Source organism: Macrotis lagotis, chromosome X (assembly GCF_037893015.1).
Source record: "Macrotis lagotis isolate mMagLag1 chromosome X, bilby.v1.9.chrom.fasta, whole genome shotgun sequence".
Taxonomy (NCBI): domain Eukaryota; kingdom Metazoa; phylum Chordata; class Mammalia; order Peramelemorphia; family Peramelidae; genus Macrotis; species Macrotis lagotis.
Window position 1 is genome coordinate 45,872,220 of NC_133666.1, and position 25,745 is coordinate 45,897,964.

The 25,745-nt window shown below is 41.9% G+C and overlaps 1 protein-coding gene across 1 annotated transcript in view; it reads right to left on the reverse strand.

Moving 5' to 3' along the window:
* GABRE (gamma-aminobutyric acid type A receptor subunit epsilon) overlaps positions 1-24,618 on the reverse strand; it is a 61,641-nt gene extending 37,023 nt beyond the window's left edge. The window contains exons 1-3 of the mRNA XM_074199884.1: positions 24,532-24,618; positions 19,432-19,580; positions 18,781-18,848 (exon numbers count right to left, since the gene is read on the reverse strand). Coding sequence (XP_074055985.1) covers positions 18,781-18,848; positions 19,432-19,580; positions 24,532-24,587 — 273 coding nt within the window. The 5' untranslated portion in view covers positions 24,588-24,618. The remainder of the gene's footprint in view (positions 1-18,780; positions 18,849-19,431; positions 19,581-24,531) is intronic.
* Between the last annotated feature and the right edge of the window lie 1,127 nt (positions 24,619-25,745).

Genomic DNA, 25,745 nt, shown 5'->3' on the forward strand with positions numbered 1-25,745 from the left:
AAATAGAATGACCAAAGTCAAAATGTAGCAGCTGCTCTGTTTTTAGTAGAGAGAGAGAGGTCTTCAAATAGATGAACTCTTCAATAGATACTGTATCATGCCTCCATATTCAGCTTGCTCTTGTTTCTTAATATCTTATCTATTTCCTCCTTCTGTATGGACTTGCTATAGTTTCTGAATGTCTCATCTATTTCCTCCTTCTGTCCAAATGGCCTGTAGCATAATACTGCATTACCATTTTTCTTTTTTCCTCCATTAATCTTCACTCAAATATTTTTCATTTGATTCCTGAGTCTTCTCATATATCTTTTTTAATATGTAATATCACTTTACCACCTGTTTTATTATTTGATATCTTCTGAAAGGTATACCATTCACATATCATATTCTAGTCACATATAACACATCCCACCAAGTTGCAATGATATCTATGATGGTGAATTTACTTCCTTGCTTTAAGATTTGTGGTTCAACATTTCTATTACCTGTGTTTGGCACATTTTTATATCAATCTCTGAGATTATGGCTGGTTTTTTAATTGTTGTCTTGGCTATTAGTTTGTGCGAATTACTGGTCCTTTCTTTCAATATTCTTCTCAATACATTGCACCTTGAGACTCTGTTCTTAGAGACCATCTTCTCCAAACCCCTCATTTTACAGATGAAGCATATGACTCTAAGATTTATGCTCTTCTCTCCATGCCAAGTTTTCCCTAGGACCTATTCCTGGACCTATTACGGAATTGATGAGGCTCTACAGATATCCATGAGTGCACATTAAAATACTTTTAGGGAATTATCATCTGTCTATTAAATTAGATGGCACAGTGAATAGAGTGCCAGGCCTGGAGTCAATTCAAATCTGGCCTCTGACACTTGCAGGGTTGTGGAGCCCTGAGCAAGTTGCTTAACCCACGTTTGTCTTAGTTTCCTTATATGTAAAATAGGAATAATATTGACACCTAACACAGGATTATTGTGAAAATCAAATGAGATAATAATTCTTAAGTGCTTAGCTCTCTGTACTGACACATAATAAATGCTACATAAATGTGAGATAGTCTCATTATTTAAAAAAAGAAAAGGAAAAGTGATCAAAGTCAATATTGATGGGAATCTGGGGAAGAAAGTACTCTGAGGCATTAAATAAGCAAGTATTCCATGATAATTTATTAAACAGTCACCAGAGATAGATAAAAGAAACCTGAAATAGTCCCTGCCCTCAAGGAGTTTACATTCTATTGGAGGAACCTATACATAGAAACAAAGGGGAAATGTACACTAATTCAGGATGGATCACTGGCAACTGGAGTGGATCAAGAAAGGGCTTATGTAGGAAGTGGTACCTCAATTGTATTTTGAAAGAATCTAAGGATTCCAAGAGATCGATAAGAGAAGAGTGAGCATTCTAGGGTTGGGATCAATCCATTCAACGTGCCAAGTTAGGGCAGCAAGTCGACTAGTTTGGTTGGAAGTTAGAAGAAGGTTAGGCAGAAGCCAGATGATAAAGGGCTTTGAATGTCAAAACAAAGCATTTTCTATTTTAATCTAGAAATAATATGGAGCCACTGAAGACTTTTGAACAAGGAAGTGACATGGTCAGACTGTGCTTTAGGAATATCAACTTGGCAGCTGTGTGGAAGATGTGTTGGAGAAGGGAAAGCATCTCATCCTATGGGGAAAGGATTAAAAAGGGGAAAAAATGCTTTGATTTCAATGTTCAGTGGATTCTGAAATCCTAGTCTATATGGTATTCTTTGGTATCTTTTTACTATTTGATCAATAGGGCTAATGAAAGGTTAGGCAACTAGGTGGAGGATAGAGCACTGCACCTGAAGTGAGGAGGAGCTGAGTTCAAATTCAGCCTTAGACACTTTCCAGCTGTGAGACCCTGGGGCAAGTCACTTAATGTCTCTCAGCCTCAGTTTTCTCAACTGTCAAATGGGAATAATAATGGCACCCACCTCCCAGAGTGCTTGTAAGAATCAAATGAGATCATAGTAGGTGGTATATAAACATTGGTTTCTTTCCTTCCACCAACCAGAGCTATAAGCTCTGATCATCAGATCAGAAGCTAAAGGAACAAATTCACATTGAAATGCTCAGAGAGAAGAACATACAATTTCCTGCCTCTCTAGAAACATAACTGAACTACCAAAGGGTTAAGGGGAAAGACTTTCCCTTCTGCCTTCTCACCATGGAGAAGAAAGCCCTAGGAAAGCCTTTCACTAGTATCAAAGACATAGACTCACCAATGAGGAAGCTCTTGCTTACTTCTCTATTTCCTCAAGCTTTAGAGTAGGTAAGAGCCTGAGAAAGCATTGAGTTCAACCCTCTAATCATGTAAAAAAACTGTCAGAACCAAAAGACAAGTTCATGAAACCCAGGTCCTTCATTTTCTAGGTAATAAAACTGAGGCACAGAGAGTAAGTAGTGGGACCAGAATGTGAACTCAGGTATTTGGAATTAAGAATTTTAATTCTCGGGGTGGCTAGGTGGCACAGTGAATAGAGCACCAGCCTTGGAGTCAGGAGTACCTGGGTTCAAATCCGACCTTAAACACTTAATAATTACCTAGCCATTTGGCCTTGGGCAAGCCACTTAACCCCATTGTCTTGAAAAAGAAAAATCTTAAAAAAAAAAGAATTTTAATTCTGATGAGGAAACTGAGGCCTACAGAGGAAGAAATGAGGGGATGGACTGGATATCCTCTAAGGTGCTATATAGCTTAAATATATAAGTACCTATGATCCCAGGTGTAATATAGAAGTGACTTGTCCAAGGTCATACATCCAATAAGTGACAAAACTGGGGAACAACATACGGTCTGAACAATCAGGGTCTCTGTGCAACCAAAATAAATTCCACTTATTGCCTAAGGCTCTTTGTGCCATGAGATTCCATTTTCACTAGAAGTGGGAGCCTCAGTCATCCAGACCCCAAATTAATTCAGCTGTCTGACATTCTTGAGAGGAAAGGTACATAGTGCACCATTTGCATAGCTATGTCTAAGTGGCACTTGTTTGACTTCATTTGCTTGGTGTTGCCTTGACCCACTTCCTGAGGGGGCCCTGGTCCTTGGGCCCAAGTCAGACACTGATGGATCATGAGCCAAGTTGCCTCCCTCTTGCCATGGCCCATTCCAGCAGTGAGGGGGGTAAAATCCCCACCCAGTTCCAAATAATTAAAAACCACCCCCATAATCAAATGCACCAAGGTGTCCCTTTCAGCTTTTGATTGGGGAGCACAGATGTTAATTAACCTTAGGCCTTCATTTCCCAGAACTAGATTGTGAAGTGAAATACTTGGAGCCACAAGAGAAATTCCTGATTTAGCTTTTATTTTACAAGGGGATGTTTTTTTTTTCTTTTTTACCTAGGGCAGCTGTCCTCTGAATGTGTGCATGCATGCATGCATAGAAAAATCTTAGATTATAGGGATGTCTGCTACCCCCATAAATGGCCTATAAAGATCTTGACAAGGAAGCTTAACTGGAGAGCTAGGAGAAAGAGATGATTTATTCCACCAATAACAATGAAAGATAAAACAAACAGCAGGTGCCTCAAGCCCAGAATGTAGTTGAGGATTAAATGCTTAACCCCCTAAAACTTGGACCCCCAAGACTGTCAGAGGCTCTTTGAGAGAAGTTGCTCTTTCCCTCTCTCACCCCCTAGGATATGCAAGCCCAAAGTGAATGACTTATCGGAGTTTAAACAATAAGAGTCTTAACTAGAAGCCAGGTTTCCTTGTTAGTTTCAGAATTAGAAACTCTGAATTCTGGGAATTGAGAAGATCTGAGTCCAGCCCAGACTCTCATACTTTGTAGTCTGAGTGACCTTTTGTTGTAGTAGATAAAGGGCTGAACTTGGAATAAGCGAGATCTGAATTCAGATCCGATCTCAGACACTGGCTACAGACTATTGCTGAGCAAGTCTCTTACCCTTTATGAGCCTCAATTTCTTTTTCTGTAAAATGGGAATAATAATAATAGCATCTATTTCACAGGGTTGTGTTATAAGGATGAATTGAATGAATTTAAAACTTTTTAAGAAGTTATACATTCATAAACCTTGATAAAAGAATATCAAAATTTATCTGAAGGGCAGAAAAGTCTAGGATTTCAAAGAAGAGAATGAGAAAAACAGAACTATAAAAATTATGAAGTGGCAATGCTGAAAACTCTTTGGTATAGGTCAAATAATAGTAACATAGAAGATACTAATAATACCAATAACATTTCTGCAACTAAGGTTTGCAAAGTGCTTTGCATATTTTAATTCATTTGATCCTCACTTGACTCTAGTCCCAGTAATGCCATAGAGATGCTCTGAGTGGAGTGGATTAGATAAGTAAGAATCAGAAACAATCAAATTATGTGGGGCCCAAGGCTCTACAACTCTAAGAACATCAACTTCTTGGGTTAGGATTTTCTATTTGACATGAACAATTGGGAAAATTAGAAAGCAATTTGGCATTAAAAATAGGTTTTGATCTGTATCATACACCGTATACATTATATACCATATTGTCTCAAGTGTCCATAGCCTATATGTATGTATGTATATATACATGTGTGTGTATTTATATATCTCATCATTTTGCAAAAGTTAAGGCAAATGGATGGAGGTGTCTTTCTTTCATAACTATGGCTAGGGGAGAATTTCCAAGCAAAGAAAAAATAGGAGAGATGATTAAAAAATGAGCTAGACAATTTCTATTACAGGAAATTGTAAAACTTTTACACAAACAAAATCAATGCAGCTTTTGATTAGGGAAAGTCTTTGCATTTGCTTCAAAAATCTCTGATAAAGGTCTGATTTAAAATATAATTAAGGAATTAGCATAAATATATAAGCCCCAAACCACTCCTTCAATGCATAAATGATCAAAGGATATAAAGTTACCAAAAGACAAGCAAACTTTTAAAAACCATATGAAAAATTATTTCAAATCCCTAAAAGGAAAAATTTAAAACAAAACAACTTTAATGTTTCACTGCACACTCAGCAAATCAACCAATATGACAAAGGAGAGGAAGGGTCAATATTAGTAGGGATGTAAAGAGATGTAAATAATATATTATTGATAGAACTGTGATTTGGTCCAACCATTCTGGAAAATGATTTCAAATTGTGTTAAGGAAGTGACTAAAAGGTCCATACATTTTTACCCAGATATCTCAATGCTAGATATTTGTCCCAAAGAGGTCAAAGATAGAAAGAATAGTTCCATTTACAACATATAAATCATAACAACTGAATGTGTATATGTGTGTAAGCAAAGAATGGAAAATGAAGTAAATGCACACAGATGGGAGAATGACTAAACAAATTTTGTTATCCTAAGAAACGGTGAATAGAAATACTTCAGAGAAACATAGGAAGACTTATAACTAAAGTAGAATGAAGTAGAACCAAGAAAATATCTTAGAACACATTGATACTGTAAATTGGAAGAACAGATTCCTTCATCTAGGCCATGAGGACAGATGAAGTGTTGGGGGGTGGTATGCAAATTAAATGTTGCATATGCTGTCAGATGCTATGGATCTATCAATAGAGTTTTCTGGACTTTAAAAAATCTTTCTTATAAGGAAAGGTCTGATTGATAAGGGAGAGAAAAGGGATCTTTGGGAAATCAATGTCATAGTAAAAAGAAAAAAAGACAATATATTTTTTAAAAATTCTATATTTCTATAACCCATTATTATTAGCCTCTCTGAGCTTTTGTTTACTATCTGTATTATGGCATTAATGGTACTTGTATTGTTTAATTCAGAGTTGAGGAAATAAGAAAAGAACTTTGGAAATCTTAGAGAACTATTTAAATGTGAATTTATATTGGACTTAAGGAGTTAAATATATAATAATACAAATATTTTATTTTGATGTAAATGTCAATCCACCCACATGTGTACCAACATCCCTTTTAGAAACCAAATCATATTGTCCTCTGCAAAATTCCAGAGTTAATCTGAGCATAACAAAAGTAACATGCTAACATCCACTCCCTATGTGGCCAGAAGAATCCTGAAAGGGGAGGAAATTTGGCTGCCTCTCACTCAGAGGTAATTCAGTGGTGAATTAAGCAGACAAATTAATGTGGGCAGGGCATGGAAGATTGAGGAGAGGGATAGAGCTGTGTAAAGCCTCCCCCAGGGCTGGTAGGTGGAACCCTAGGATTTTAATAGCTAGTAGAAACAGACAAAGGAACCCCATTGGCCTTTGCCCCTCCTTAGCAGAGGAGCTCTCCCTGCAGGATCAGGGGACTCCTTAGTGCTTCTGCAGGGGTCCTGGCAAACTGGACTACAGCTGTCAGCTCCAACTTGGAAACCAAAACCCTTTTTCCTTGGTTACTTGAACTGTTGAGTCAGCCAGCAGGGCATTTTCTACATCCATGCTGTGTTTAGATTCTAAATTATAAACTGTTTTAAACAAGGATTTAATTTCTATTTAACAAGATAACAATTGTAAGTTAATTACACATCAACTGATAATGAATAGATCGATTTTTCCCCCATGGGTTTGACAAGGGGACCCTGAATGCACATCTATTTGGAAGCAGCTGAAATCCTGGGAATTCTGTTTTAAAGAGCTGGCTTAATGAATACACCCTACAATAATTACTGCAGCCAGATGCAGTATTAGCGACTTCTTATCGCGACTGGACATGCCAGGACTGTCAGCAAATCCTAGGATGATAATTGCTTGGTAACAAAAATACTGATTGTTTCAGACATGCTCACATGTTGCTGTTTAAAAGAGATCACTGGAACCCAAGCTGGTAGGACTGTGGAGGGGAGGATTGTTTCTCATGGGCTGGACAATGAATGATTAAGTTTCCGGTTTTAAATGGTGAACACTCAGTCATTGGGGCTGTCGATTTAGAATTGGATGAGATCTTAAAGATTATCCGCTTTCCAGTCACTGAATTTTACAGATGAGAAAACTGAGGCCCAGAAAGGAAAAACTACTTGCTCAGGGTCTCACATGTTGGAAATAGTAGATCAAGATTTGAACCTAAGTTTTTTGACTCCAAATCCAGTCCTCCTTTTATTGTATCACACTCCTATCATCAACCAGAAATCTGTGACAAATCTTATTTACCAACAACTTGTGGTCAAAATCATCAGGGGAAAAGAGTGATGACACCTCTTTGGATCCATAAATAGGTGAGATGTCTTGGTGAAAAGGAGAAAAAAATATCAAGTTTGGGCTCTTCAAAAGTAACTCCAATGTAGAGTTCAGATTCTACCTTCCTGGACTCCAGAAAATAGAGCTTTGGGATTATCTCTAGGCTAAATTTTTATTCCCTCCAAGCCTTTATAACTTTTTTGTTTATTTTCCTATTTCTGTAGGCATTTACAGGGGCTCAAGGAGAGCTAGATGGCACAGTGGATAGAGCACTGGAGTCAGGAGGACAGGAGTTCGAATCCAGCCTCAGATATTTACTAGTTGTGTGCTTTGAACATCACTTAACCCTGATTGCCTCGCATCCAGGGCCATTTTCATTCATTCTGATTCATATCTGGCCACTAGATCCAGATGGCCCTAGAAGAGAAAGTGAGACTGGGAATTAGCACAGCTCCCCCTCACTCCAATCCAGTTCGTGTGCTTGGCATGTCATCACCTCCCTGATGTCATGGTCTTCTTTGAGAAGGAAGGACAATCATTACAGGGGCTCACAACTTCATTCCCTTTATATAATGGTACCTATTGCAAACCAAGGAAATAAGGTAGAATTTCTCAACATAATATGTTTTGACTCCTTTTGATTAAAGGTCTTTGATGTCAAAACATTTGATAAAGCATCTTGTATTATCTTGTAGAAAAGATGGAGAAGTGAAATCTACGTGATCGTACCGTTAGATGGATTTGAAACTGATAGAAAGGCTGCTCAAGAAAAGTGAATTTACATATATAATCTATATCAGATTGCCTACTCTCTTAGGAAGGAGGGATAGGAATTGGGAAGGAGGGAGAAAATTTGGAACTCAAAATTTTATAAAATAAATGTATTTAAAAATTGTCTTTACATGTAATTGGAAAAAATAAAATGCTATTTTAAAAAGAAAGAAAAGTGAATTCGAGTTAACGGTCATTTATTAAGCCCTCAGGTGCTATATTAAGCACTGGAGGGACAAAGAAAGACCAAATAAAATTCCCCTCAAAAATATTCTAGGTTTGGGTTTTTCTAAAATGTCATAGCTGGTCCTAGGTGGCTCCAGTTAGGCAGGCTATGAGAGAGCTATGAGAGAGAAACTACCCCCGACTCTGCTGCCACTGGATTCTTTTTGTGGTCCTATGACCCCAGACATAGACAAAGCAGAGAATAGAAGAAGACTCCTAAGGACTGAACTATTGGTAGCCATCTGTGTCTGGCCCTTGGTGTGCTCTGCCACAAGCAACTCTGACAGTTGGTTTTTATTCCCATTTCCTTAAAGTAATCCAATCAATTCTAAACCATAATATGTCTTTGATGCCCCAACCCAAAGACTCTGGCTGGTTTGCTTTGTAGCCTCCAGGCATCCTGAAAAAGGAAGATACCAGTACCCTAATAATGGCTCCTAGCAGCAGCTGCTGTCTTCCTGTTCTCATGGCTCAATTCTTCTGTCTCCTTTATTGAGGTCTGTACCAAGACAGTTTCTACCTGTGCCTAACTGAACAAAAGTAGGTATTTTTCAAAACTTACTTCTCTAGCATCACCTTGCTGACTCATTGGGATGTAAGTCCCAGATGCAGGTACCTCATTTAAAATGGCACCCAAGCCCTTGATTAAACATGATTCAAATATATCAAAGGCATTTCCAGTGAAATCCAGTGCAAGTCATCTGAACATGAGACTGTCTGGAAAGATTCCTCCCTAAGGCTGCCTCACTTGGGGCTTCTGCAGCCTCACTGCTTTTCTAGAGTAGAAGGGCCCAAGGGTATTATTCTTCCCCTGGGATCCAATGACCTATGCCAGCTTAAGAATGAGTAGTCACTTCAGAAAAACACCCAGGAGAGAGCAAAATACTTGCCCCACCCCATTCCCAAGAGAACAAATAAAGAAGATAGAATCTCCCTCTCTGGGAGTCTTTATAAAGAGAAGAGATCATTGTAACTCATATTCTTAAGGCACTTTACAATGTAATAATAATGACAAGAATATCTAGCCTTTTTAAAGTTTGCAAAGCACATTACAAACATTCTCTCATATGATCTGCACAACAACCAAGGTGCTATTATCACCACCATTTTACAGAGGAGGAAATTGAAGCAGCCAGAATTAAATAACTTGCCCAGGGTCACCCAGCTTGAAAATGTCCAAGAGCTATTTTGAACTCAGGTCTTCTTGACCTGGAGTCAGGAAGTACAAGGTATTTTTTTCTGCAAAATAGTTAGTACAAGTGCCATTGGCCTCATTATAGAGTTGAGGAAATGAATCTCAGAGAAGTAAATGGACTTGACCATATTAATGGATTAAAAATAAGTGTCAGAGTGAGATTTTCTGATGCATTTTCCAGTTTGCTTTTCCATGGTATCATCATGTTTCTTTTTTTCAGGGCTTATTAAAGATTATGCCTGCCTGGAGGCAGGACCACTCAAAGTTTCTTTGACCCTTAATGTATTCTAGGAGTAAAAGAGTCATTCTTTATATATTCCTAGCATTTGCTATACCAGAAGATTTTGAGAATAGGTTTCTATCCCAGAGCAGCATTTTATGATCAAATGAGTGGGGTGAGCAGGGCCAAAGGGAATAGAATATCTGGGAATCCTCCTAAAACCAACTGGGTATGACTTTGAGAAGGAAGTTCTCCTGTAGAGGAGATGGGATGAAGTGGTTATTAGGTTACTTCTTGTTGGATGAAAATTAACCCAGGGAAGGGGGATATCATTGACTTAAGCTGTCTGAATTCCAAGACCTTAAACACAAGCATATCTAAGAGAATAGGGAAGGGCTTAAGGATGAACCTAGCTCTGAGTTTAGACCACAGTCTTATCCTTGGCTAGTCTTGTGCCCAAGACCTCAGTCAGCTTACAGCACAGTACTACAGACACATATAACACAGAGGACCAAGAATGCAGACACTCGGTGAATCCCTTAGAAACTTCATAGAAATCTCCCCAAGTTCTCTTGTTTTCCCTCTTGTTGATATACTCAGCTTTACAGCCACACTATAAAGGCTGGTTCTCGAAATACCAGCTCAGAGACTTGGGCTCTCCCTGCTTCTACCTGAAGCCTTCAGGAAGCCTCAAAATGAGGGAGAAGTTGGCAAACCCCTTAGGGCCACTGACAGAAATGGCTATCTTTCTGTTCCCTCAGCTCAATTACTTGGCCTCCACGATTCTGGCAACAGAAATGGTTCTGTTGAGGGATCTCAACTTTGGAGTTTTATCTGGTGAAGGTCTAGCTTACTCTCAAAAACAACTCCAAGGACAAAACACAATTAACGGAGCAAGTATCAAAAAATGGAGCCACTTAGGTGGCGATTGTTCTGGTATTGTGTAACAATGCCCGTTTGCAGCTCGTCTCCCTTCAAACAGCTCTTAACTAATATAGTTCAATTTGGATGATGGATGATAGGGATCCAGTTCCTAGCTCCTAAGAAGGAGATTTTAAATCACATCTTCTTTTCATTTTTTAAAGGGAACAAAATGAGTTTCCCATCTTGGCATGATTTATCACCTGGAGGTCCAGCCGGAGAGCTGTCTGTACAGCTCCCCAGCCCTAATTCCTGTATCTCAAAGTCTATGATTGTGTGGTATTCATATCAGCCAGCATGCATTGCTGGGAAGTTGGTGGGGCTCTTCCAAGCCAGGAGGGGTAGAGGCAGCAGGGTTAGCATGACTGAGTGGCCACTCCCTCTCTAGTTATGAAGGCCTTCAGCATCCTTCCAGCCAAGGCCAACCCCCATCACTGTACTCATTCTTAGATGGTGCTTTTGCTTCTGATGCATCGATGGGATCAGGTTAGCTGAGCTCCAGTTTCATTCTCCAACTAACCAGCAGTATGATCTCAAGTATAAGTCTCCTTCCCCCTTGCGTCTCAGATTATTCATTTACAAAAGGAGAGTTGGGCTAGATCATCTCTGAGTAACCTTTTAATTCTAAATTTCTAAATGTCATCAAATATTTGCCAATGATACCAAAATAACAGAGGAGGGAATCCATAGATATTCACAAAATTTCTCTCCCATTTGACCTTTGTATTAACCCAAATTTAGAGACTTTCTCCAGTCAGGAGACAATAGGAGTGAATCCATGTTGAAGGGACCAGAATATCCTAAAGGAACACAGAGAATGGAATTCATTCAGTCCTGGTACTGGAAACATCCCAAGGGATCTCAAAGGTCATCTAGAACTGTAGGCTCATAATCAAATAGAATCCCTCAGAGTTACCTATTGACTTAGAAAACCATAAATGAACATTATCTATGTTGCATTGCATTTTAGTTTGTTATGTTAATCATTTGTCAATTACATTTTAATCTGGCTTAGACCACTGTAGTTCTATGGGCCTAGGAAGCAGAGCACAGCCTAAGGCTATGAGTTTGGCACCTCTGATCTAGGACCAATCCATATCTGCAAAACAATCCTCACCACAAAATCTCAGGAGATGGTCAGTTAACCTTTGCTTGAAGACCTCCAAAGATGGAGAACTCACGACCTTGCAAGATAACTTTTATAGAGCTCTAGCTCTATAAAATATGGAACTGAAACCTGCCTCCCTGCAGTTTCTATCCAATTTTCCTAGTACTGCCTACTTGGCCAACATCACATGACAATAGCCCTTGAAATCCTGGAAGTCAGTAATCATGCCCCCCTTATGTGGGGGGGGCATACTCCACCACACCCAATACATGTCCTCTTCTTTTCCAGGCTGAACAGCCCCAGTTCCTTAACTGATCATCTTGTGATATGGTTTCCAGCTCAAGTAATCCTTTCCATTTGTTCATTTCTCTTCTAAAACATGACTCCCAGAACCAGACGTAATTCTCTAGATGTGGTCAGCTGAGGGTAGAGGATAGGGGACTATAACCCTCCTCATCCTGGACACTGAATCTATTGCTACAGCCTAAGGCTGTATTTGAGTTTGGGTTGCCAATGTCATGCTTGGCATCTGGAAAAAACATCCAGTCTTTTGGGTATAGAGCCCCTACTTATAGGGTGGTTGTGAGGATCAGATGAGATAATAATTGTACCAGTGCTTGGTAAATATCATATAAATATTAATTATTACTACCCATAGAAAATACTAATCCAGCAAATACTTGGAAGCTTAAGGTGGGCCTGTTTCTGGATGTATGTGATTGGGAGAGAGTGGTAAGAGGGCAATTCAATAAGATCCCAGATGTAGTGTCAAAAGGAACCATAGAGGTTATCTAGTTCAAACCTCTTCATTTTACAGATAAAGTAATTAAGTCCAGAAAGGTGAAGAAAATTGCCCAGGGTCCCAAAGGTGATAAGTGGCAAAATAATGATTTGAACCCAGGTCTTCTAAATCCATATCTAACATTCTTTCTTGCTGTACTATTCTGCCTCTCAACTTGAATTATTATCTATTCAAATTTCTTCCATCCTATACTTGTGGAATTAATGCTTTGAGCCCATAAGATTTTATATTTATGCCTATTAAATATCTTATTAGACTTGGCCCTTTGTTCTATCCAGTCAAGATCAATCCACTATTTGGGTATACCAGTCCTTGGCATCAGTACATTAACAATCACTTCCAGTTTACCATCATCTGAAAATGTGATAAGATAATTTATGTCTTCATCCAAGTCATTAACTAAAAATGGTTAGCAGAACAGAGCGATAGGTTAAGGTTAAGACTGATCACTGGTCTTTGGGTCCAACTTTCCAGTGGGTTCTGCAAACATTTAACTCTTCTACCACTATCCAGGCTACATCTTATACTATAGCAGAAAAAAAAAACCCATTTTATCTGGAGTCAGAAGACCTCAGCTTGGATTTTAACTCTGCTACTTAATACTTTTATAACCTTCAGCAAATAATTTCACCTCTGGGTCTCATCTGTAAAACACAGTAGTAGTTTGACCAGACGTTCATTCAGGTCACCCAGCTTTAAATTCTATATCATCGTATGTTTTCTCACTCTTGTCTACAAGGATATCACAGGAGACTTCAAGAAATGCCATGCCTAAATTGAGGTATATTATGTCTGGGCCATTCTCCTGATCCCAACATAGTCACTTTATCAAAAAAGGAAATGAGGTAAGTCTGTAGGACCTACTCTTGATGAAGCTGCCATGCTGACTTTGTGTAATCACGCTTTTCTTTCTTAATGTTCATAAAACCTCCCTTTTAATAATTCATCCATCCATCTTATCCATCCAACAAATATTTACTAAATATTTGCTATAGGCAACCCCCTTTGCTAGGCACTGTGGTGGAACTTTTCCACCATTAGCATTTTCTATGGATCGTAATAATTAATATTTATATGATATTTACCAAGCACTGGTACAATTATTATCTCATCTGATCCTCACAACCACCCTATGGTGGACCTAGAGATGATTAAGGAGTAGTAGCATCCATTGTCAAATAACATGATAGAGCAGGAAGCTAGGCCTTTGGGTTATTTCCCATCCTGATTTTTAGTGTTTCTTAAGACTTATCTCCCCCTAATATATACACACCCATGGATATATCTTGTGTGTCCGCCATATTTAAAGGAGATACAGTCCCATCACTGCATGATGCCTGCTCCCCATATAACCTAGTTGCTCAAAGGACAGTTAGGAGGTAGAGCAAATAGAGTGCAAGGCCTAGTGTCAGGAAGATCTGAGTTCAAATGTGACCTCAGATACTTACTAGCTTTGTGACCCTGGGCAAGTCCCCTCACCTCTGTTTGCCTCAATTTCCTCTTCTGTAAAATAGGAAGAATCATAATAGCAGCCACCTCATGGAGTGTTACAAAGACCAAATTTGTTAAAACTCACTAAGCAGAACACCTGAAACATGTTAGGTGCTTTATAAGTACTTATTCTCTTGCCTTATTCCCTTCCCCTGCTTTCACTCTTTTTAATATCAGTCAAATAAAAGGGAACAAAAATGAATAGTCCTATCTCCAGAGCTAGCTCTAGAGAATGGCAAATGTAGACATGGGTCTAGGGGAGCTCCACAGGGCTATGGAGTTCAAGTCCTGGAGCTCTTGGGGAGAAGGAACCAGCTTTAGATTTAAGAAAACCCTTCATCTTATATTCAATCCCAGTTCAAAGCAGAGAATAACTTCTCCCATGCTCTGCCTATTTCTGCTCACATCCAGGCTCCCTTATTATCACATATTTTGCCTACAAAGTTCTGTCCTCCATCTTGATATTCACTGGGTTCTTCTTTCACTGGCATGACTAGATTGGATGTGGATATATCAATGGGAGTGTCCAGGGAATACCAAGTTCCTAACGTAGGTGGCCCTGACTTAGCCCAGGCCCCTCTGCTTCCCCTCACCCACATTCCCTGAGCTAACTAGGAATCTCAGCTTAATAGAGGATGGAGAAAGAATTGTTAAATTTAGAACTATTTTACTCCTTCCCAGGGGGCCTAGAGAACATGGCAACATATAAAATGGTTGCTGGCAGGGGTCATAGGATAGATTTCTTTGACCATTAGATAGTAAGCTTCTTGAGGACAGGGACTGTCTTTTGCCTCTTTTTGTATCCCCCAGTTCACGACATAGTATTCTTTCCATTGTATATGATGCTCTATTTTTACACATATCAAAAGCATTAAGATAGGGTCTTTTAAGAGAGAATTAGAAAATGTCTTCCTAGAAATGTGGAAGAGTTCAAGTCATCTACTACTGATTTGACCATGATTGCAATATATAACTGATTGCAGGCAAGCCTCTTCCCCTAATCTAAGAAGATGTAGTATGATAGGGACAAATATAAACTTTTCCACTTGGGTTCAAAACATAAATTGTACCAAGTGCAGGATTGAAGAAATAGACAACAACTGAAGACTAGACAACAGCTCATGTTAATGAAGGGGGGGGGATTCAGTCTCTACGTTTCCTACCAGCTCTGACATTTTATCATGAGCACTAGGACCAGAATCTCAGTTTAAGAGAATGCTTGGTCTTGGGATCCAGGAGATTTGGGTTCTACAAAAAAATGCACTAAATGAAGTCCTTTTCCTTTTCTGGGTTTCTGTTTTTGCTGTGCTTAAAATGAGAGGCTTGGACTGATGGTCTCTAAGGGTTCTTTCAACAACTATAATAATTACCTCATATTTCTATAATGCTTGCTTTGTGCCAGACACTGTGTTAATTATTTTTATAATTATTAATTTCATTTTGATTCTCACAGAAACCCCAGGAGGTAGGTGCCATTATGATCCCATTTTACAGATGGGAAAACTGAGATAGACAGATTAAGTGACTTGCCCTGGGTCACACAGAGAGTGAGTATCTGACAGTGGATTTGAGCTAAGGTCTTCTTGACTCCAGGTCTGACACTCTATCCACTGAAACACCTAGCTGAGTGGTTTAGAAGAATCATTCATCTCAAGGAACATCCAGAACAAATTCCTTGGTCATAGTCAATAATCCCAAAGTCTGGCTGGCCTTGGTCACCAGTATAGTACAATGGAAAGAGTGATAGATTGGAAGTCTAAGGATTTGGTTTCAAATCATGGCTCTGCCATTTACTACCTAGGTGATATTGCTTAAATCCCTTAATATCCCTGGTTCTCATTTTCTTTACTTGTCAAATAAGTGTCTTTACTCAAGCCTTTGTAGCTCTAAATCTACCTTCATTCTTATGTTCCATGATCTCTTTTTTTTCCTCTAATAGCCAGGTTAAAATGACTTTGCTTTTGGTCAAAGGTATTTGTAAGAATTCCAGAACAAGGAGTGAGTATATACTCTTAAAAAATAAGAGAGGATGATAGAAAGGGAAGTCTGTAATAGATATAGATATGTATCTATCTATCTATCTATATATAATAGTTATAAAATGCATAAAATATTAATCTATAAGACACAAATGTGATGAATTATGAATTATAAATATATATATATATATATAATATGATTGATTGATTTATAGGATCATTGGTTTAGAGCTAGGTTAGACCTTTGAAGATATCTGGTCCAACCTCCTCATTTGACAAATGAGGAAAATGAGTTCCAGAAAGATTCTGTGATTCACCCTAAGGGCACCCAGCTAATAAATAGCAAGGTCAGGATTCAATCAATCTCCCTCTCCCTCTCCTTAGATAGATATAGATACACATATATGAATATGAATGATGAATAGAAATATAAATAGAGAACATATTTAAAATAAATAACATATTTAAAAAAAATAATTAGAAGCATAGTCATTGCTCATGTTTGGGCTATGCCAGTGTAATAAATTTAGTTATAGGTTTAAGATGATACTAACCAATCTATAGAGGGAGATAAAGCTAGCAAAATAATAGCAAAAGATATTTGGAGGAAGGAAAATTCTAGAATATTCCAGGAAATGAAGACAAAAAAGTAGGAATATAGGGGGACTAGCACTGCTGGACCTCAAATTATTATATAAAGCAGTATTTATCAAAAGTACTTGATTATGGTTAAAAATAGAAAAGCAAATCAAAGGAATAGATGAAATAAGGAAGAATCAGAAACAATTACATTCAATAACTCACTGTTCAGTAAACCCCCAAAAATAAATTACTTGGAAAAACTCTCTATTTGACAAAACCTGCTGTGAAAACTGGAAAGTAATTTGGTAGGAACAAGACCAGCATCTTACTGTAATGACTCAAATTATACCACAAGGAACTCAAAATGGATGTACAACCTGAACATTAATTGTCTTTCTTTGTTTCTCCAGGACTTAGCACCTAAGTGCTTAATAAATACTTATAGGCTTGACATCATTAAAAATAAGAAGAGAACAAACTCCAGGAACATCTCAAATCTCTTAACTAAACAAGGATAAAGGTTGTCCCTGAGAAAAAATAGATAACTGCAGTTATTTGACATCACAATGCTGTAAGAGAGAGAGAGAGAGAGAGAGAGAGAGAGAGAGAGAGAGAGAGATTTGCTTATATATGAATAGGTACATATAAAATCAAATGTATAAGTGCACATGTACTAAAAACCATTCCTCAATGCAAAAGTGGTAAAAGGATATGAAGAAATATTTCTCAAAGTAATTGCTAACTTCATAACCACATGAAAGATGACTTCAAATAACTTCAAATCACATAAAAGAAATGCAAATAAGAACAACTCCAAGGGTGCACCTAACATCAAGGAAATGGGAAAGAATAGACTAACCAATCTTAAAGAGACTATGAAAAAATAATCACATGAATGCACCATTGGCAGAGCTTCAATTAGTCCAACCATTTTTGAAAATGACTAAAATGTCCAAACCCTTTAACCCAGAGATTCCATCATTAGATATATGCCTCAAGGAAGTCAAAGACAAAAGCAGTATACCAATATACCAAAATGTCAACCCTTTTTATAATAGCAAATAATTACAAGAGTATAATATAGATGGCTCATTGATTAGGAATGGCTAAACCAGTTGTGGTACATGAATGTAATGGAATATTATTGTGTCATGGAGAATTCAGAAAAGCATGGGAAGATAGAAGAAATAATGCAGAATGAAGTAATGAGAACCAGGAAAACAATATACACAATGATTACAATAATGTAAACTAAAAGAAAAAAACACAAAATTATCCAGAAATTGAATGTTGTGTGATTACACAGAATATTTGGCCTTAGAGAAGAGAATATACCTCCCTCCCTCCTTTGTTTGCAAAGGTAGAAGACTATGCTTTTGAAAAATTTCATATGCTCTTAGGGGTGGCCACTGTATTGATTAATTTTACTGAAATGATTTTTTCCACTTTTTGTTGCTCTTTGTTACAAGGGAGAGAAAGAGGATAGAAGAGGAGCGAAATATATTCAGAAATATATTCTGAAGAAATATTTTCAGAAATGAAGGTGATGCAAAAACACAAAATAACAATAACAATAAAAATAAAATATAAGATCAAAATCCAAAGAAGCAAAGAGAATTTCTCAATATAAACATAGATACCATTTCCAGGTTGATTTCAGAAAAAGACTCATTTGGGGCTACATCTGTATTTCTCTTTGTATCTCTGGCACTTCATCCAGTACCTGGCATAATTAGGTTCTGAATTGAATTGAATTGTTTTAAGTGGAGGGATTAAAATTTTTGAGGTGGGCAATACAAATGGAGTCGGGATGTGCTGGAACCAGTTCCTACAGGCTCCCAAGAGCCAACTCTAAACTTTCAGTGTGAATATTTATAAATCAGAATTGGCAAATGCTATGATACAGGGCTTGATTTATTCTTTTGTTGATTTCTAGACTAAGAAAATTATGGAGAAAATGCTAATAATTCAAAATAAACATAAAAGCATTTTTTAGAGTAGACTTTTTGTGGTGTTTTTGGATGGCTGGTTGTTAAACATTTACCAGTACACCTCTGGGGCTTTTAGAAAGTTGGTTGTTAAATACTTACCAGCACACCCTTGGGAAAGACCCTCAAATTTATTTATGGGATGGCTACTAATAATCAATAGCTTTGCTTTTTGTGGTTTTGTTATGTGGTGGAAGCCAGTTAAAATCTTCCCCACACATATACACACAGCCCAGGAAATTTCTGGTATGGTTTTAGATACAAAGAGAAGACAGAAGAAACCCCAAGCTGTTCCCCAGTTTAGGAGCTCCACAAACAGGGATTCACCAGGCCAGGGAGTCCCCAACTGGTGTCTTTGGTACTCACCATCTGAATGACAGAAACGGGTCCAATGCTGTTCACGTAGATATCAACATCAATGTTGGTAGGCTTAACTGAGAGAAGAACAAGACAAGAGAAGGTAAAGGGTCAGCAATGTCATAGTCAGAAGGCGAGATGGCAGGAAAGGAAGACTGCATATATGTACTTCAACCACCATATGGGTCACACAGACATTGAAGTTAGAAAGCATACTGACTTGAATATAAGCACCTACTATGTATTAGATAATGACGACACAAATGCAAAAATAAAGTACCCTCTCTGCCATTAAACAACATGCATTTTAAAAGAAAAGCTAGTTTCTACCCTCATAAGTGTCTTGCTAACATATGCCAGATGAATACAGGGGAGGGATGTAGGAAGGGAAAGCACTAGCAGACAGAGTGGAAATCACAGCTGGGCATGGATTTTAACCTGCCCTTTTGGTCTCAAAGATCTGCTTTAGGTCCCAGCCTATTGCTTGGTGATTTCTGCATGCTAATGGTCAGAGTTCCCCCACTCAGATCCTGTTCTACCTTTTTCTCTCCTGGGCTGCTCTCTGATCCAATTCTATAGACCATTTTGAAAGATTCTCTTTCTCTTCCCACTTCTCACTCTGATCTAAGGAAAAAGATTAGGTTCTTCTCTGGTACTTACTTCCAATGTCAGGTCTCAGCTTGCTGTCATAGTCCTTCAGAAGAGTATTCAAGATCAGGGTGGCATCAGTCTCTTGTGCCCTGGGAGTCAGTACCCAGGTCTTGTTGACACCAAGGTAATCATAGTCATACTCCTCTGTGCTATCAGTGCTAGGGTCAAGAAACACAGGGTAAGACAAGGTCCCCTCATCAGTATCTCTCTCCCAAATCCCATTCCCCAAAATGATCTGCTTTTCTTTAACCCCTAATCCCTCAGTTAAAATATATGATCAACCTCCCTGCTCTCCAAAGGTGCCTTTTAGCAATTGTATGCAAAATAACTTTCACATAAGTTAGTGGACTTCAAAGTTCGGCCCTCACTGGTAGCTGTTGCCATAGTGGCAAGAGCAAACATTAGCCTATTAGGCAAAAAAGGACAAATTTCCAGAAGATGATTCTGGACATATAGCAGCTTAATTTTCTTGACTTTAATGTCTACAGTTTGACCATGATATTCTCTCACATTTTTGCACTGCACCATAGTGGGAACCACAACCAGCCAGTCTTAGGCGTTATTGACTCTGCCACAACTGTGAATGGTTTTGGGGTTCAGGAGGAAGAATTAGGAGGGAGGCTAAGGTCATGCTTCCTTCTGACAAGACTAGGAGACTAGATAAAGGATCACCTCCAAGGGCTTTAGAAACCAAGCAGAGTCAGGAGTAAAAGGAACAAGGTAAAGATAAATACTTAGGTAGCAGACCCAGGTGAGACCAGCCTTTCAAGGCTTCTAGGAAGAGTCAAAATAAAACAAGATTTAGTTCATTGGTAATTGCTAAGAATCCACTAAGCAGTTGATAGCTACTGTATGCAAGAAACTGGTTATATACTATTCCCTGCCCTCACCTGCCCTTGCCACCAGCCAGGGCTTCTAAATAGTAGAGGTGAGGAGGGAGGGCACTCTATAAATAAAAGGGAACTTGTACAATGGAACAAAGGCAAGGTATGGAATGCCAGGTTCCCAAAGCAGCAATTTGCCTGGAACATAGACTGTGCAAGGAAGAATGATGTGTAAGAATCCTGAAAAGGTAGAGTACTGAAACCAATTTGTGATGGACGTCAAATGCCAAGCTAAGAACATTGCGTATTATTCTAGAAGCAGTGGGAAGCTATAGAAGGTGCTTTAGCAGGAGAGTGACAGGATCAGTTTGGGGTTGTGGGGAGATCCTTTTTGAAGCTGTGTGAAGATGGATTAGAGAAGAGTGAGTGAGAGAGATTGGGAGCCTAATTAAGAGACTGCAGCAATAGTCCAGGAGAGAGATAATAATGAGTTTGGAAATCGGATAGGGAAGACAGAAAGAAATCTTTGCAGATCACACTCTTTGTATGCCTGCTTGTACTGTGTAACTCACTCTATTCCACCCAAAATGAAAAGGGGGGGGTAGTTCTTATTCACTGTAGGTCAATGACCCAGAGCCCCATGGAGTGATCTGGGAAGAAGAGGTAGGTATGCTAGGGAAAAGATTTTCTCATGTCAGAGGCATAGCAGATATAGTGGGTACCCAGGTAAAGATTAGATTATAACTATTCTGAGGGGCCAATGCCCAACTCAGACTGGGAAAGGGTGGGAACTTTTATAGCAAAGGGGGGAGGAAGAGGAGAGAAGTTTTGGTGGAATCAAAGTAGTTGTGGTTGTGTTGGAGATTAGCCCCACAACTGGCTTTCATAGGAGCTTGGGTCTGTGACCCATCTTCACATCCCATGGTTGGGGTATATCTCTCCAGGGATCATCCCCAAGTCCTGGTGGGATAACCCCATTTTGCAGACCACTACCCTATTCTATTAGTAAAGAAGAAGAGGTCTCTTGTTGAGAGAAAGGGAGCAAAAGGGTTTGAAGAATGATGACGAGGGTAGGGACAGCTGCTGTGGAGAACCTCATTTAGAAAGAGTCCTCCATTTTTAAAATTTTCCAAGGCTTTTTTTTATTTGAAATCTTCACCTTTATGATACTAAAGGTCTTCTCCAATATCTTGTAAGTTAACCTATGTGAAGGAAGGCTAATCCATCATAATGAATGCCTGGAAAAGCTTGCCCAGCTGGGAAGGGTTCAGCCTACCAGCTTGGTCATGAACTATGCTTGTTGTGGCTGGCAGACCAGCCTGGCAAAATGTAAGGGCAGTTCATCAACTGCAGGTCAGTTACAAGGGGACAGAAGGGTGGGGTCATAATCACTCCCCAACACTATCTCCCAAGGCATTGCAAGGTTTTTGGTCTACATTGCTCAAAGGATGCCCTCACTGATAAATTATGACTCTTTTGAAGTATGTGGCACTCATCTCTTGGAGGGATCTGTTCTCTCAGTCATTCTGTTCTTTTCTTAGTAAAAAGCAGTAATTAGCCAACTTGTGAACATTATCTTGAAGCTATCAGTCACTGGTGTAGGTCTACTCATTTGGTAGCAAAGAGCAGAACTGCAGGCCTAAACTGGCAGGAGGAAATGAGCAGCTGCTGGGGGTAACTGCTTTGCAAACCCAACCTATTTCAGGGATGGGAAACTAAACGGAACTCGGAGAACCTGTTTCCTCATCCCTGGCTGAGGGAAGGGAGTAGGATAGAGATGGAATCCAAATTGCTCTAGAATGTTTTGAGATCAGATGTGTGAAGATACCTATAATATGTGGAACCAGACCTCAAAGCAGACTGTTATTTTCCTGGGCCTCCCTTTTGCCATCTTGGAGGGAATGCCCACTAGTGGTATACCGTTTCCAGGAAAGAATAGACACAGACTCCCCCATCAAATGACTATCAGTCAGAATTCAAGGGGTGACCAAGAGGAAGCCTTCAGCTCAAATCACTGATCCAGGGACCCACTCAGACAGAGCCCAGTAGAAAGGAGGCCAAGGGTGTGAACATCAGTCCCTGAGAAAGAGGGTGAATGTAGGAACAGGTGGGTGCCCAGGGCCAGGGTCGTGTACATAGCAGCTTAGGCAGCAGGACTTACCGTTCTCCATTTCTCTTCAGTTTTTTGGCAATGCTTGATGTGATCCCTTGGGAGATTAAGGGATAACTGGGTCATCACTGGTGCTAAAGCAGAGAGATGCCACTGGCAACAAGGAAGACAAAGTCCTCCCCACCCTATCTTGAAGGGTCTTCTCCCTAAAGGCTCCCCAAGTGTCTCCAGGGGGCTCAATTCCAGAGATGTCTAAAGTGCTGGTGGTGATCAGCACCTTGGAGAGAAGAGCAGTCCTAGCCCAGGGCCAGACAAGCTAAAAATCAATGGGACCAAAGGCAAGCACTGCAGAGGAGGGACAAGGGGGTGAAGAGAACTCGGGATTCTTAGTGGGCAGCACCTGCCTAGTCTCTAGAGGACCCATTCAGCCCAGGATGGAGGGCCACAAGCTAGCCTGCTCCACCAGTCCCACCCAGAGGAGCCCTTAGCCTTCCCGACCCCATTCCAGGCCACCCCTGTCCCGGTCTCTGCTTGCCTTGGTAATGGGATTTGATGGGCATTAAGTTGCCTTATTCTTCCAATTAGCTCCAGCCAGTAAAATCCCACTTCCCTGGAGCCCTGAGGGTAATGATCTGCTGACAACATGTTCTTTCCCCATCCAACCATTAAGCTCCCTAGCAGAGGGCTAGGAATAGTAAAAAACTTGAAAATCCGTGTGCTGTGGACTCTAGGAGCTGTTTACAGCAAAGCCTCGAGGAGGCGAAAGGCTAGCTCAGAGCAGAGCTGGCATCTGCACCCGGCGGCCCCACCCTAACAGCGCCAGGGGGAAGGGGGAGGGCGACAGGCTCGGGAGCAACAGGCCGAAGGGTGACCAGCCAGGCTCCCCTGGCGGGGGGGGGGGCACCCCTGCTTCCCTTTCAGGGTCTCGCTCAGAGTCCCTCGGCAGTCAGCTTGGCCGAGCCCCCCCCCCCACTCCCGAGCTTGGGGGGGCGGCTGGCTACAGACCTCTCCCTGGGGGGAGGGAGGGCCCCCGGGAGCCCCCCTCCCTCAGAGACACTCCAGTGAGCCAGAGGAGAAGCCGATTCCTGCTGACCCCCTCCGCAGGCTTTCCTTCACCCATCATCGTGGGTGCTGGGGGGTTATGCCCGGCAGCTTTTGGCCCGACCCAAGAGACTGGAGCTTAGGGCAAATTCACGGGCACCTAGGAGACATGACTAAGTCGCGTCTGGTGGGGACTTTGGTGGGGACTTTGGTGGGCACCTGCCCCCAGAGCCTCCCTTTGTCCCTTTGTAAAGGGAGGGAGAAGGCAGAGGCTGGCAGGGTCCATCCGTCTCCCCCTGCCCGCAAACTCGGAGGGACGGGGGAGACCTGGGGGGGCTGACAATCCCAAGGCAGCCCCGCCACTGCACCCACTTGGAGAATGTGCAAATGAATTCTAGGCGCCGCCGTTTGTTGCTGGAGGAAGCCAAGAGGATGCACATTCCCGCCCCCTCCCCTCCCGCCCTCCCCGCCAGAGGCTTGGGAGGGAGGGAGACGGGAGCGAAACCCGGGACAGCAGGGCTGGTGGGTATGGGGGCAGGCACGGCGGGGCGCGGGGCTGGGCGGCGGGCTGCCGAGGCCCCCTGCCACGCAGGCAGGAAAAGAAGCAACGCGGCCACCCAACGGGAGCTGGCGCCCACTGGCATTACCGCACGGGGGGGGGGGCGCTTCCCTTGCATCCTCTCTCATCGCCCCCCAACTCAGCTTGGGACTTCTCGGGAGCTGGGAGCCTGGCAGCGGGATTCCCCAGCGCTCCCCGGGGAGGCTCAGAGCGGGCAGGCCACTTGGGGCAGCTGGGGCTGGTCCTTGGGGCTCCTTGGGTGTCATCGCGCTGCCGGACTTGGGAGCACATTTTTACCCCCCCCAACGGCATTTCTTCCTTAGATAAACGAGGAGCCATCACCTGGGAGGCTAGCCTCAGTTTCCCCAGTGGTAAGAATGAGAAGCAAAAATGGTTTTGAAGGGCTCTTCCAGGACGTGTGCGCCGGGAGAAGGGGAGAAGACCGGACAGACACACAGGGTCAGAATAGGGGAGACGGGGGGGGGGGCAGGAGAGGCTGGCTGGCTTCTGTCAGTTTCTCTCCTTGATGGAAGGGCAGGCTGGGGCGGGTTGCGAGGGGGTGGCAGTCGTCTCACCTGGTCTGGAGGGCCGGGTAGATGGCCAGGTAGATCAGGAGAAGTTTGGCGGACATGGTAGAGACCGGAGCAGACCCTGTCTCTGAGGCAGAGTGGCCACAGAGAGAGAGGCTCAGCGTGAGCCTGGGGTTTTGAAAGGATCCCAACTCTCCCCCCACCTCCTCTCCCCTCCCCTCCTCCTCCTCCTTCCCGCCTCCTTCCCTCCCCCCGCCTCCCGTCACCCAATGGAAAGCACTAGCGTCCAAGGGAGCTGCGGCTGGGGAGGGGGGGCGAGTGGGAGTCAGGCTGAGCTGGGGAGGGAGCCCCCTGAGTTAAAGGCAGAAAGCCCAAGGAAGTAGCCTCTCCCCAAAGGGCAGCAGCCCCCCAAAGGCGACTCCAAGTTCCAAAGGGAGCGTAGCTCCTGGGAGGCTCCAAGCTGGGCAGGGGCTCCAAGCTGGGCAGGGGGCTCCCAGCTGGCAGGGGGCTCCTTGCGGTTCCCTGGGGTAGGAGGGGGGGCAGCACTCACCCGTGGCAGGCAAGCCCCCGGGCCAAGGCTCGGGAGAGTGCGCTCCTCCCTCAGTGTGCCCTCTGGCTCTGGCAGCGGGCAGCAGCAGTTGGCTCCCTGCGGGTGCCCCAAGCTCCCAGGTGCAGGCAGGCAGAGCTGCTCCCACCACCCGCCCCACCGGTTGCTGAGGCCGTGCCCGGTCCAGGCGCGTGTCCCTCCTCCCTTCCGCGTGTCCCTCCTCCCTCCCCACCCTCCTCCCTCCCCAGCCCTGACCAGCCCCTCGGCCATCTAGCTGGAGACCAGAACAAAAGTTGGGCATTTCTTACCCTACTCCTTGGCAGAAGAGGAACAGGGGAACACACACACACACAGACACACACACAGACACACACACACACAGACACACAGACACACAGACACACACACACACACACACACACACACCCCAGGGAGAAAGTGATGCTACAGGCTTCCCAGGGTCCTAAGTCCCTCCTTTTTCCCTGGTAGTTTTGGGGAAGTCTCTGTATTTCTGAATGGAGAAAGAAGTTCATCAGCCCCAGGGTCCACCCTTTCCCCCCCAGAAACGCTTGCTAAAGGGTTCAAGTCCCCACTAATAAACAACAGAGAGGTCTCCACACCCACTTCCCACTCTTCCACCCAGAGGATATGTGTGTGTCCACACTAATTCAGGGGAATTTTCTGGACCATCCCTCTTGCTCCCAATAATCCT